This window comes from Scaptodrosophila lebanonensis, unplaced genomic scaffold (assembly GCF_003285725.1).
Source record: "Scaptodrosophila lebanonensis strain 11010-0011.00,11010-0021.00 unplaced genomic scaffold, SlebRS2 tig00000053-arrow-pilon, whole genome shotgun sequence".
In the NCBI taxonomy this organism is placed as follows: domain Eukaryota; kingdom Metazoa; phylum Arthropoda; class Insecta; order Diptera; family Drosophilidae; genus Scaptodrosophila; species Scaptodrosophila lebanonensis.
Window position 1 is genome coordinate 12,339,130 of NW_022060548.1, and position 12,228 is coordinate 12,351,357.

At 40.1% G+C, this 12,228-nt stretch overlaps 4 protein-coding genes across 6 annotated transcripts; 3 read left to right on the forward strand and 1 right to left on the reverse strand.

Annotated features, from left to right (window-relative positions):
* The first annotated feature begins 209 nt into the window (after positions 1-209).
* Positions 210-3,433, forward strand: LOC115623744 (transcription factor Ouib-like). 3 transcript variants are annotated; one of them, XM_030518259.1, is made up of 12 exons: positions 210-398; positions 461-687; positions 744-1,097; positions 1,152-1,277; positions 1,332-1,598; positions 1,658-1,696; positions 1,775-1,864; positions 1,920-2,257; positions 2,313-2,606; positions 2,662-3,081; positions 3,154-3,222; positions 3,292-3,433. In XM_030518259.1, exons 1-8 carry the CDS (start codon positions 219-221, stop codon positions 2,101-2,103), a joined length of 1,467 nt encoding a protein of 488 aa, XP_030374119.1. In that variant the 5' UTR covers positions 210-218; the 3' UTR covers positions 2,104-2,257; positions 2,313-2,606; positions 2,662-3,081; positions 3,154-3,222; positions 3,292-3,433. The 3 variants fall into 3 exon arrangements, with proteins under 3 accessions (XP_030374119.1, XP_030374120.1, XP_030374121.1); XM_030518260.1 differs by having other exon boundaries at positions 747-1,097; XM_030518261.1 differs by having other exon boundaries at positions 216-398; positions 1,155-1,277.
* Positions 3,434-3,804: 371 nt separating this feature from the next.
* Positions 3,805-5,678, reverse strand: LOC115623584 (AP-1 complex subunit mu-1). Its single transcript, XM_030517984.1, has 2 exons — positions 4,625-5,678; positions 3,805-4,557 (listed from the first exon to the last, which is right to left on the reverse strand). The coding sequence occupies exons 1-2, from the start codon at positions 5,444-5,446 to the stop codon at positions 4,099-4,101; spliced, it is 1,281 nt and encodes a 426-aa protein (XP_030373844.1). The 5' UTR covers positions 5,447-5,678; the 3' UTR covers positions 3,805-4,098.
* Positions 5,679-5,888: 210 nt separating this feature from the next.
* On the forward strand, positions 5,889-7,444 carry LOC115624068. Its single transcript, XM_030518654.1, has 3 exons — positions 5,889-5,927; positions 5,988-6,484; positions 6,547-7,444. The coding sequence occupies exons 1-3, from the start codon at positions 5,895-5,897 to the stop codon at positions 7,388-7,390; spliced, it is 1,374 nt and encodes a 457-aa protein (XP_030374514.1). The 5' UTR covers positions 5,889-5,894; the 3' UTR covers positions 7,391-7,444.
* Positions 7,445-7,836: 392 nt separating this feature from the next.
* On the forward strand, positions 7,837-11,701 carry LOC115623544 (importin-13). The gene is made up of 8 exons (XM_030517930.1): positions 7,837-8,141; positions 8,200-8,367; positions 8,423-8,751; positions 8,814-9,501; positions 9,561-10,160; positions 10,224-10,427; positions 10,590-11,287; positions 11,341-11,701. The coding sequence occupies exons 1-8, from the start codon at positions 7,983-7,985 to the stop codon at positions 11,423-11,425; spliced, it is 2,931 nt and encodes a 976-aa protein (XP_030373790.1). The 5' UTR covers positions 7,837-7,982; the 3' UTR covers positions 11,426-11,701.
* Positions 11,702-12,228: the final 527 nt, after the last annotated feature.

Sequence of the window (12,228 nt, forward strand, 5' to 3'; positions counted from 1 at the left end):
CGTTGATTTTATCCTAATAAGAGCCTCTTTTTCTATAGAACGTTAATATTTCAAAGCATCGATGCATCGATTTTTTTTTTGCGAAGTGTCGACAATGTATCGATTTTTTATAAAGAGATATCAATATTGATGTTTACCTTTCGACTTACATCCCTAGTCATACAACCTATCGATTTAAAATGCAAGACGCCAAAGTAAATAAGAATTGACTAAACGAAATGGATTTTTCAACAGAGCAAACGCTTAATTATCTTTTGACAGATGAAAGCCTTAATTATATGGCATGCCAGTCCATATGCAGATTATGCGGTGAATTTATATATGATGGTGCCGAAAATATTTTTGTAAAAGGCGGAGGTGTTTTAAGGCATCACATAGAATCGCTGACAGGGCTATGGGTAAGCTTGGTTTTTAATTTTTATTTATCAATTTACATTTATTAATGGTACACATTTTTAAGTTGGAGGACATTTCCAATATGCCAGATCAAATTTGTATTCCGTGCAGCTTTGATTTGGACCAAGCGGTTGCCTTCCGGGAACGTTGCATTAGTACTCAACTGCGATTATTGAAAAACGTACATGATAATTCCAATAGGACTAATATTGGTTTTGAAATTTATGAACTGGGAGAATGTGGTAAGAGTCCCGATCCAGCCACAACAAATGGAAGTCAAATCCATGAAAGGTAAATTTTTTACTGCGTTTTCCTGTTGGCATCTTTAAAAAGTGAGTTGTTTGCAGCAGCACTGACTGTATTGGAGTATGGGATAACCCGGAAGATGGCATAGGGCACTCAAATCCACCACAAATTGTGGGAGAAGCAACAATGCATCAAAGGAGAATCCGAAAAAGAAAACATGTTTGTGAGAAATGCAGGCGAAAATTCGACAACACCGAATTTTACGAGAAACACCTTCTCCGGCATTTAGCAAACGGACGATTTCATTGCAAATTATGTGACCTTAAATATGATCGAAAATCCGATTTCGCAAGACACTTGCGTAGCTTTCATGAGCGGAAGGAGTTATTACCTTGTAGGCATGACAAGTGTAATGAGAAATTTACATCGCAAACGTACAGATTAAAGCATGAAAAGTAAATATTGCTCTTCGTTTTCCCGTCAGTTTCTAAAAAACGAGTTTATTGCAGAAGACATTTGAAAAACAATCGATTTGCACGTTTTTATTGCAAATTAGGTGGCCACACATTTGAACGAAAATGCCACTTCATAGGACACATATGTTTAGTTCATAAGGACAAGACGCCAGATGAAATGTAAATATTCCATTCCTTTGCCCGTTGGCATCTTTAAAAGCGATTTTATTGCAGCACTAACAATTCAGGTGAAATCTTAAATCCATTGCAAAATGGAGAAGTTGCAACAACGGAGGAAAGTAATGTCCAAAAAATCGAGGATTGTGGTGGCAGTTTAGTAAAAAGACGTTTATATTGTAAATTATGTGGCCGGGTATTTGGTCGAAATTCCAACTTACTGAGACACATGCGTTATCATAAGGAAAAGAAGTCCATTCCTTGCACGTATGACAACTGTAATATGGAATTTATATCGGTTGCGGCCAGATTAGAGCATGAGGCGTAAATATTATTCAGCGTAATCCTTAGCCAGAACAGTTTTTTATTCGCGTCTCTTTTAGAAAACATACTATGCTGAATGAAGAAAGGAGGGAACACGAGTAAGTTTATTTATTTAAGTAATGAGACCGAAAAAGGGCAGAAGATAACAGTAATCTCCTATTACAAATTTCTTTCAGAATGTCTGACCCATCTCCTAAGGTCCAGAAGCCAGATGACATCTGTAATATGGAAGTCAAACCGCAATCGAACAGATTAGACAATGGAAGGTAAATATTGCACTCCATTTGTCCGCCGGCATCTTTTAAAGCGATTTTATTGCAGCTCTGACGATTCTGGTGAATGTAATAAGCCGGAAGAAGGCAGTGAATACTCAAATCCATTACGAACTGAAGACGTAGCAACAACGGGGAACCGTAATGTCCAGAAAAAAAATATTTGTGTGGCAAATGTAGGCAACAATTTTCCAGCGGCGAATCTTACGAAAAACACCTTCTCCGCCATTTAAAAAGCGGGCGTTATCTTTGCAAATTATGTGACATTAGATATTATCGAACATACAATTTAGTAAGACACATGCAATTATGCCATAAGAACAAGAAGCCAGATGACATCGGTAAAATGGAATTCAGACCCCAATCGACCGAATTAGTACATGAAACGTAAATATTGCACTTGGTTTGCCTGTCGGAATCTTTTAAATCGATTTTATTGCAGCTCTGACGATTCTGGGGAATGTAATAAGCCGGAAGAAGGCAGTGAAAACTTAAATCCATTACAAACTGAAGACGTAGCAACAACGGAGGGAAGTTATGTCCACGAAACCGAGAGTTCTTGTGACAAATGTGGGTGTTTCGTAAAGGAACGTTTTTATTGCAAATTATGTGACCGGAGATTTGGCCGAAGATACAACTTCTTAAGACACATACGATCAGTTCATAAGAACAAGGTGCCAGAAGACATCTGTAATATGGAAGTCGAACCGCAACCGACCAGATTAGACGATGAAAGGTAAATATTGCACTTTGTTTGCCCGTCGGCATCTTTTAAAGCGATTTTATTCCAGCTCTGACAATTCTGGTCAATGTAATAAGCCGGAAGAAGGCAGTGAAAACTTAAATCCAATTGAAAATGAAGATGTAACATCAGCGGAGCAAAGTCAAGTCCCCAAAAGAGGGAATTATTGTGCGCAATGTAGGCATTCAGAAATCAAATATTTTTCATGCAAATTATGTGGCCGTGGATTTGATCGAAAATATACCTTCGTAAGACACGTACGTTTAGTTCATAAGAACAAGATGCCAGATGACATCTGTAATATAGAACTCAGACCGAGATCGACCAGATTAGTCGATAAAAAGTAAATATTGCACTTCGTTTGCTTTTCGGCATCATTTAAATCGATTTGATTGCACTTCTGATAATTATGGTCAATGTAATAAGCCGGAAGAAGGCAGTGAATACTCAAAGAGCCTACAGAAAATAAGTAAGCTTTATAAATACATAGGAATATTAATTATAATTATAACTACAATCCTATCTCAATTCCTTCTTCCAGAACTACACTGCTGAGTCCATTGTACTGCTTGAGTGACCGGAAAATCCACATATTAGTCAGACCATTTATGTAAGTTCAAACGCAAACTGACTTAAAATATATAATTATTGTATATAATTTCGTTGTTGAATTTTTAAGGTGCGACATATACGATGTTTCGTTTAAAAGGGGATATAATTTAGAGAGACATCAGTCCATCAGAACCACCTATTTAAATATGCCCAGGGCGGAATTTTGTGTACGTATTTTATTTCTCGATCCTTCAAATAAACTATTAATCCAAAATTATAAAAAATTGTTTAAATCATACGACAAAAAATTGATTCTAGAGTCAAGAGCAAATACAGTCTTGGCAGCTACTGAAGTAATTAGTTAGTGGTAACCAGCTAGGGGTATGCACACTACTTAGAAAGCTAATAATTTAAAATTCTTAAATCGACTTCAATTATGCAAAGATTTTAAATAATATAAACTCACTCGCAAAATGCATAGTCGTTTGTATTTCAGATTCAATTATTGGTATCACTACAATGCCTATATTTGTTATTTTGTTTTCTCTGTTCTGTGGACTCGCCTTTTTGTTCTCTCTCGTATTCCCAAAAACTTCAAATACTCTGCTGATATTGCTTAACACAGGTTTTTTTTTTTCGAAAAAAGGTGTTAAAATTTATTAGTTTGATTTACATATAATATACATACATATACGCAAACAATACAATAATTATACTTTGACTTTAATGATGTACTCATACTTAATAAGGTGTTGGTGTGAATATATGTATCGGGCACGCAATGTGAAGCTATCTAAATATACCACTCCTACATACATACATATGTTAATACCTAGGCGTAAACAAGGATGAACGAGGCGTCCGCTGTGTTGGCAGCTGTTAAAAAGTTGCTTGAAAGCATGGAATGCTTAACGACATGGGCGCCGAGTTTGACTCAGTTGGTGCGGAGCTGATAGTCGCCGTTTTGCGTGATGTAGCGGACCCAAGGCAATGCCTGATAGCCGCTCTTCTCGATGATCTTAAGGTAACGCACTTGTATGCCCGATGTAGTAAAGTATGGTATTTCGAAGCGCACTTGTATGGGTGGCTTGCCCTCCGTATTGTCCTCGCTCTCCACACTGGGCAGGCCAAAGTGGGCGCGCATTAAATACTCCTTGCCACCAGGAAATGATTTAACTGTCCAAATTATGGCGTTCTGCTCCGGTGCATATTTGCAACTGCCGATGGTTGTTTTGAATTTTGGTGAGTCTGCATCCGGTGGCACAGGTATAACGATTTCCACATTGTTGGCCGTCGAACGACGCTTGAATTGAGATTTTGCCTTGATCATGTATTCGACGCGCGAATGCGCATGACGCTCAATGACCGACTCGATCCAAATTAAAGGTTTAACCTGCAATAAAAAAAAATATCAATTATTTATCGCTATGCATGTGTTTATAAGCGGCTTGGGACCTTACATGTGTATTGAGGCGATAGGACATCAATTCGAACTCTCCATCTGGTGGTATAAACGATATCGTGCGATCGTTCTCAAAACGAGACAAACGCACACACTGATGGAACTTAACATCCTCGAGCTCGACAGACTTTGATTTTCCGCGTCCAGTGCTTTCGAAGAGCACTTTATCGTTGAGGCCCAAACGCAGCTCCGGCATGCCCGACAAATAGACACGCATTTTGATTGCGCCCACAATTTCGCTGCGCAGCACATTGCCATTAGCATTGGCCAGCAGATTGACAGACTCAATGACGTCCAGGAACACCTCATTCTTTCTATACTTAATACCTTCGGAGCGCCAGGATACGGCATTTGTCACAGCCACTGGTATGCGCGGCTGAAGCTCCAGCTTGTGACCCTCCTGCGTTATGTACTCCTGCAATATCTTCGAGTCTGTTGTTTGGGGATACCCGAAGTCAATTAGCTCGTCGAGCAGCTCGTATATTATGACGAAATTGTCGCGTATGGACTCCTCCTCCAGCTCTTTGAAATACTCTATGAACACCTGTGCGATTTTGTGCAGAAAGACAAAGACCAGGGCTATGTTGACATTCTTGTTGCGCGGCGTGGTGGATACAATATAGAGGTTGTTCGTCTTTATATACGCAAACGTTGTCTCTGCCGTCTGCAAAATGGGCGTGATTAAGCCCTCTTCCTCGCGCTCCATCAGCAGTGGCATGAATTTATCTATCACTGCCATGTCGATGTTGTCGCCGCGATAGTTGCGCGATATCAGCACCTTTCCCTTCACGTCCAGCACAAATATGGCCGAAGAAGACATTTTCGTTAAGCCTTCTTATTTTGCTAACAAGAACGACAGCCGTGGCCACTTGTGCGCTAAGTTTACGTTGTGATGTAAACAACTTGCACGCTAACTAAATTCATATGCTAAAGCGGCGGCGGCAATTTTTGTAACCCGTATGACACTAGTTTGCACTATTTTTTTACATTATTCGTTGCATGTGCATCATTTTCCATGCGAAATACAATTTAGTCACCAATGTCTTACGTCGTCGACTCGACACCTTGCAAATGACAACTCAGGTGTTGCGTTGACCAGCACTAGAAATGGTAGCGATATGGCAGCACTATCAATAACTGTTTTGGTACATGTGAATTTAATTTCTGCTGAGTGGTGGTTGTGCGGAGACACACGCATTTAATTTATTTTATTTTAAATTATATATTTGTTTTTTTTTTTTGTTATCAAGAAGCGAATTTTCAAAGCTATGTTTGTTAAAATTAAGCTTGAAGCTGAAGGGGTAAGCTTGAACTGGTATGGTTGTACCGTTAGCGATGTTACAACATTTTTATATTTCTAGGCACCCCATATTTTTCATATTGATGAGAATTTGGATGTTCTGGCGCTAAAACAACGAGTGATTGATTATGTAGATATTCCTGTCGAGAATCAGGAAATTCATACCCTGTCCAGAATATTGGGTGACAACGAGAAATTGGATGCAATCTTGCGAGATCTGCAAAACATCAATGGGGCCGCAATTTATTTGTATAATAAAAAAGAATTTGCTTGTTTTCTCCAATTCTACACTGACAGCGAAGGAGATATGCAAACTGACTTTTTTAATTCGCCTGTTGCTGACAGAAAGCGGCAAATCGATCAGTTGCCAAAGTATACAGAAGTTATCCCTGACTCGGAGGACTCTTGGCACTCAACAAACACCGATTCGAGCGATGATCAAAGTAGCAGCAGCAGCAGTAGCTCCGAAAGCTCTAATGATGAAGGCAATCATCGCTCACAAAGTACGAGAAAGCGCAAGGAAGTCGAAGAGAACAGAGTCTCGGTCTCCCCTAAAAGGTATAAAATATAAGTTTTATTTAATTTATATTTATTATACATTACTGTACCGAACATTTCAGGTTCCTCATAACGCCGGAGGTTGCTGCGAAGGAATTGTCCAGTATTTCGTCTCCTATAAATCCGTTAAAGCAACCGGAAGTTGCGAAGCAATCAGCCACAATATCGCCCCCTATAAATCCACCAAAGCAAAAGGAAGTTGTGAACAAATCAGCCACAAATTCGTCTCCTATAAATCTACCAAGAGAAAATGATGTTGTGAAAGAATCAGCTACAATACCGTCTCCTATGAATCCAACAAAAGATTCACTTCAACACCCATCGGAAATACCAGAATATTTAAATCTAACACCAGAAAATCGTCGCTATGCTTTGATTATTACTAACGAGCTCGGTGGCATAAAACAGGCGGAGCTTGATCGTCTAATGGTGCACTTTTATAAACTCTTTGAGACCTCCGAAGCTAGCAATCGTTTAAATTTCAATGATCAGGCCTCCATAACTCTGCATGAGCAAAAGCTGTGGGTTATTTGTGAAGATAATGAAACATGTGAGTGGATCAATAAGGCGACATGTAATTTGTCTCCCTTCAAGTGCGCCAACTTCATAAACTACTTCGATCTAGTCAAGAGTTGTGTGGTTGTGCCTCAAGCAGTTCAACATAAGGACATTGCTAGTATCTTTCAGTTGCTGGAGCTGCAAAATGTCAGCTTGTCAACGTTGAAGTGGTGTGTCGTAAAGCGCGATCTGCTCAAAACTAAAAACTTTGAATCAGCAATAAAAGTTTCCACACTTTGCGAAAATGAGCAGCTCACGGTTTATGTGGATCGGGATAGCAAGGAGTTCATACAGGCGCAGGGTTCTAGGCTGAAATATTGTTTTTGGAAGCTCGTTTTTAGTTTCTAATGATGTTTTGTACATATATAAATAAGTGCCTATTTATTTTTATTGTTACATACACATTTGAATTACATAATGCTGAAAATTTTACATACATATGAAAAAGCGAAAGCAATGAATTGAAATCTGAAAATACATATGTACATATATTTGAATTAAGTCAAGCAATTGTGCTTCGAATTTTGACAGATGGGGCAACCCCGTACAGGTTCATTTTAAATATGAAGAGTAGTTCAGCTACTTAGTAGTCACAAAACATCTTATATTAAACTATGCAGTGAGCCAAAAAGAAAAATTAAATACATTCAACGCATATATGTCTTTTAAAAACAATTATGCTTTAATTATTAATGTCTGAATTCTGCGGTTGGACTCCGTTCAATTGAACTTGTGCCGAACGAAACCACACATCACTAACTGTCAATAGGAGAAAAGAAGAAGAGCAGGCAGCAAAAACTTTTCGTTGCGAATCCGATTGCTCTATAATCAAGGGGCCTCGGGCCGATTCATTCGGGACAAATTTGCCATATACACAATTTTAAATACGATAACTTGAAATCTGAGCAGCCAAATTCGCTTGGCCGCCAACACAGTCCAAATGGATGCCATAGATATAGCACGTTTAGAGGAGGCCGTTGTTGTTTTCTACAGCTCCAAAACCACACAGGAGCAGGCGATAACCCACGAATGGCTCACAAAGGCGGAGAACAGCTCACAGGCATGGCAATTTTCCTGGCAGCTAATGCAGATTGGCAAGGTGAGAGAAGAAAAATTCAGCACTTGAAACAACCAAGCAAATGATTAACTTTTTGTAGAGCCAAGAGGTTCAGTTTTTTGGCGCAATTACGTTGCACTCGAAGTTAATGAAACACTGGCATGAGGTGCCACCAGAGAATCGGGAGGAACTGAAGCAGAAAATACTGGAAACTATTGTGCAATTTGCTGGAGGGCCAAAGATAGTGCTGAATCGTTTGTGCATAGCAGTGGGTAGATGTCAATCCTCGTAATTACTTTAGTGTATATGTTTGAAAATTGCAGTTGAGTGCCTACATCGTACACATGTTGAATGAATGGCCTATGGCCGTTGAGGAGGTGATAGACACGTTCCAGAATCAGCGCATTCCCAATGTCAGCGCCGACATGCAGATATGGATCATGCTGGAGGTGTTGCAGGCAATACCGGAGGAGGCGCAAGCCGTACATACCTCGGTGAAGCGCGTCACATTGCGTAATGAGATTGGCAAACGCACTCCATTGGTGATGCAAACCACTGAGAATTACCTAAAGGAGCAATTGAACCGTGAGTGGGATTCGGAGTGCTACAACAATATGTCCCGCGCTGTTAAGTGCATCGGTACTTGGATAAAGTGTGTATAACTACGTCATTACCATAGCCAATTGGGATTGAGATATTTCTAATATATTGCAGAAATATTGGCTACTGCATTGAGGCCTGCTCCAGCGCTACAGCCGTTCTCCTCGATGTGGTCAACAAGTGCTATTGGCCCTGTGTTCGTAATCCTGACGGCGATGGCTGCATGTCTGCTGACGACAACGAGCTATCTGAGAATTGTCTCAAGACCCTGGTCTACATTATTATCCAGCCGGATTGCCACAATTATCCCAAGTCGGCGTTTGTGCTCATCCAAATGTTCCTGGACTCGCTCACGGAAATAACCAAAGTGGAATGGAAGCGGGATAACAATAATGAGGATATCATTGTCAATATATATACACTTTTTGTGTCTGCTGTCGAACGTCATTCGCATCTGTTTCTCAGTGGACTATCGGCTACGGATCCAGAACTGGGCGCTCTATGGTGCCGCATGGTGCATGAGATACTGCAATGTACCGACAAGCCAGGCATCTACCCTGTGGAGGAGTCCTGCAGCAATATGGCTATGGCGTTTTGGTACATGCTGCAGGACGAGGTGTTTGCCATACCGGTAGAGGAGCAGAAACGGCAATGCTGGGAGTTCATAAAGCCCCTTTATGCCCATCTAACTAGTGTGTTGGTGCGAAAATCTGAGCAGCCGGATGAGAATACTATTGATAAATGGAATTCCGATGATTTGGAATGCTTTCGTTGCTATCGACAGGATATATCCGATACGTTTGTAAGGCCATTATAAGCCAGTTCTTGTGCACCTTTTTTAATGTACTCCTCTACTCCTAGATGTGTTGCTATGATGTTCTTCATGACTATATTTTGGAAATATTGGCACAGATGCTTGACGAGGCGATTTCCGAGCTACAAACAAATCCTACACGTTGGACTAAGCTGGAGGCTTGTATTTTCGCCTTTCAATCGGTAGCCGAGCATTTTGGCGGTGAGGAGTCCAAACAGATACCAAAATTGATGCGCGTACTCTCCGAAATACCATACGAGAAACTAAATCAGAAGCTACTGGGGACTGCGCTCGAAACAATCGGTTCCTTTTGTTCCTGGCTGATGGAGAATCCCAGTTATATACCCGCTGCTATTGAATTGCTAGTCCGAGGTCTCAACTCACCCATGTCCGCACAAGCCACGCTGGGTCTCAAGGAGCTCTGCCGTGATTGTCAACTGCAAATGAAACCCTATGCGGAGCCATTGCTCAACGCTTGTCATGCAACGCTCATGTCTGGTCGCATGAAAAACTCAGACTCGGTGCGTCTTATGTTCAGCATTGGCAAACTAATGAGTCTGTTGCCACCCGACGAAATTCCCAGATATTTGGACATGATAGTCAGTCCGTGCTTTGAAGAATTACAAGCCATTTGCCAAGCAGAAGCTGTAAGTTCAGAATAATTGTGGACCCTTAAATTGGTAATACTAGCCCTACTACTCCCTTTACAGAAGTCACCAGCGGCACGCATACGCGTAATTTTCAGACTCAACATGATCTCGACGCTCTTTTCCTCGCTCAACACCGATTTGAATGAATGTGATGGCTCTCAAGACTTTGAGAATGTACAACCAGTACTGATGGTGATGCAAAAAACTATGCCGATATTTCGGCAAATAGCCGAGCTATTTGTGGAGGAACTTGATGTGCTGGAGGTAAGATTCATACATATATTGTCTAATCTCTTCCACTCTTCCATTTTGTGGAACTTCAAGTTTAATTTATTTTATTTATTTAAAAGAAAAACCATCATTTGTCATAAAGTAGTCAACTGAAAGCCATAAATCACAATAATAATACAAGTTATGTCCTTTTAGACGGCCTGCAGTGCGTTGAAACATGCCATCGTTAATTTGAAGGCCAGCTTCAGGCCCATGCTGCAGGATCTGTGCTATTTCATCGTCTCGCTGTTCCAGGCACGTTGCTGTGCACCCACTCTAGAAATCTCGAAGACCGCAATTATTATTTTCTACAAGGATGACAGCTGCAAGGCGCTGATGCAACAATTGCTCGTACAGTTCATCCTACATAGCTTCAAGCTATTCGACTCCACACCGGAAAATTGCTACTCGAATATAGCCGATACCATAGAAATGTTTTATGCCAGTCTCACGCAAATCATTAAGAAAATACCACAGGCACTGGATGATAAGACAATTGCTTACGATCGTATTATATATTACGCATTGCGTGCCATGACATTGCCCGAGAATGGACCGATCCGAACCAGCATACAGTTTGTGACACATTTCACAATGCAGTCGCGGAACTATCCAGTCATGACAGAGGCGGTGTTGAAGACAGGGGAGGAGATCGTGCGCACTTCTCTGCTTTGTGTGGGCTTTGTGACACCGCGTCAGCAAGTGGATAAGTTTGCAGACATATTTCTGGCCATCAACAAAAAGTATCCGGCAGAATTGGCTGTATGGCTGCGAACTGTAATGGCGGCACCCAATTTCCCTACACAACTGATCACAGATGCCGAAAAATCACGATACGTCTCGTTGATATTAAGGTTGGTGGTTCTTTGAAGCTTGTAGCTCAGAAATAAAACTTTTTCTCGTTTAGGGAGAAGGTTAATAAGCGTCTGCTGCAGCAACATCTATCCGAGCTCGCCATCAAAACACGCGGCCTGGGAGAGAAGTTTCAGTAAACCAAGCCAAGCCAATTCAAGTCCAGCTCCGTGGCCAAATCAATTATAATGATAATGACGATGATATCCAGATTTGTCTATCGCTTCAATTCTGTGTGTGTCGTCTTCGGAATAACTTATTTATTCGCTTTATGATTAGATGTGCTGTAAATGTCTTTTTGTTGTTCATAAGTTGTATACTTTTTAAAAACTAATTAGACGATTCAAGTTCTATTCATAAGCCGAGTGATTGTACAAAATACACTACATATACAAGTATATATACATTTTTTTCTCGATATTATAACTTTTTATTTATAATAATACAAAATTATGCGTTTTTTAACGTTCCATATTCTATCATTTACAATTTCATTTATAGGCTTTTTATTAACTTTTAGTTAGCTAGTATTTGTTTTTGTTCTGTTTGTTTAGTTATGAAAAATTAAGCTCTGTGTGCAGAGCAACTTTGATTTCACCATTTTTTCCTGTTTTAGGAAAATTTGTTTGTTTTATTATAGTGTGTGTGTGTGTATTATCTTTATTTCTGTCATATTATTGTTCTGCAACTTTGATGTTAATCGCGTGTAATGTATTTTTGCCAAAAATGTGTAAATACATCTCTATACATAAATATAAATGTCTATAACTAAACGAAGCCTATCAATTTTATTCTGTTTTTGTTTTCACTTGGCCTGTACAGTTGCTTGTGGAAGCAAAGGTCGTCGATGGAGCTTCCATTGATAACAAGAAGCCGACGACAATATTTGATAAGGTTGGCGGAAATTGAGATGTTTGGAAAACAATTTGAAGACAATTCGGTA

Excerpts from the sequence above, each read along its gene's own strand:
- LOC115623744 (XM_030518259.1), top strand. The coding sequence starts at position 219 with ATGGATTTTTCAACAGAGCAAACGCTTAATTATCTTTTGACAGATGAA. Across the intron at positions 1,098-1,151 it reads TACAGATTAAAGCATGAAAA|AAGACATTTGAAAAACAATC; the intron begins GTAAATATTGCT and ends AGTTTATTGCAG. Across the intron at positions 1,697-1,774 it reads GAAGAAAGGAGGGAACACGA|AATGTCTGACCCATCTCCTA; the intron begins GTAAGTTTATTT and ends AATTTCTTTCAG.
- LOC115623584 (XM_030517984.1), bottom strand. The coding sequence starts at position 5,446 with ATGTCTTCTTCGGCCATATTTGTGCTGGACGTGAAGGGAAAGGTGCTG. Across the intron at positions 4,558-4,624 it reads CCTATCGCCTCAATACACAT|GTTAAACCTTTAATTTGGAT; the intron begins GTAAGGTCCCAA and ends TTTTTATTGCAG.
- LOC115624068 (XM_030518654.1), top strand. The coding sequence starts at position 5,895 with ATGTTTGTTAAAATTAAGCTTGAAGCTGAAGGG. Across the intron at positions 5,928-5,987 it reads TTAAGCTTGAAGCTGAAGGG|GCACCCCATATTTTTCATAT; the intron begins GTAAGCTTGAAC and ends TTATATTTCTAG. Across the intron at positions 6,485-6,546 it reads GTCTCGGTCTCCCCTAAAAG|GTTCCTCATAACGCCGGAGG; the intron begins GTATAAAATATA and ends CGAACATTTCAG.
- LOC115623544 (XM_030517930.1), top strand. The coding sequence starts at position 7,983 with ATGGATGCCATAGATATAGCACGTTTAGAGGAGGCCGTTGTTGTTTTC. Across the intron at positions 8,368-8,422 it reads TGAATCGTTTGTGCATAGCA|TTGAGTGCCTACATCGTACA; the intron begins GTGGGTAGATGT and ends TGAAAATTGCAG. Across the intron at positions 8,752-8,813 it reads TGCATCGGTACTTGGATAAA|AAATATTGGCTACTGCATTG; the intron begins GTGTGTATAACT and ends AATATATTGCAG.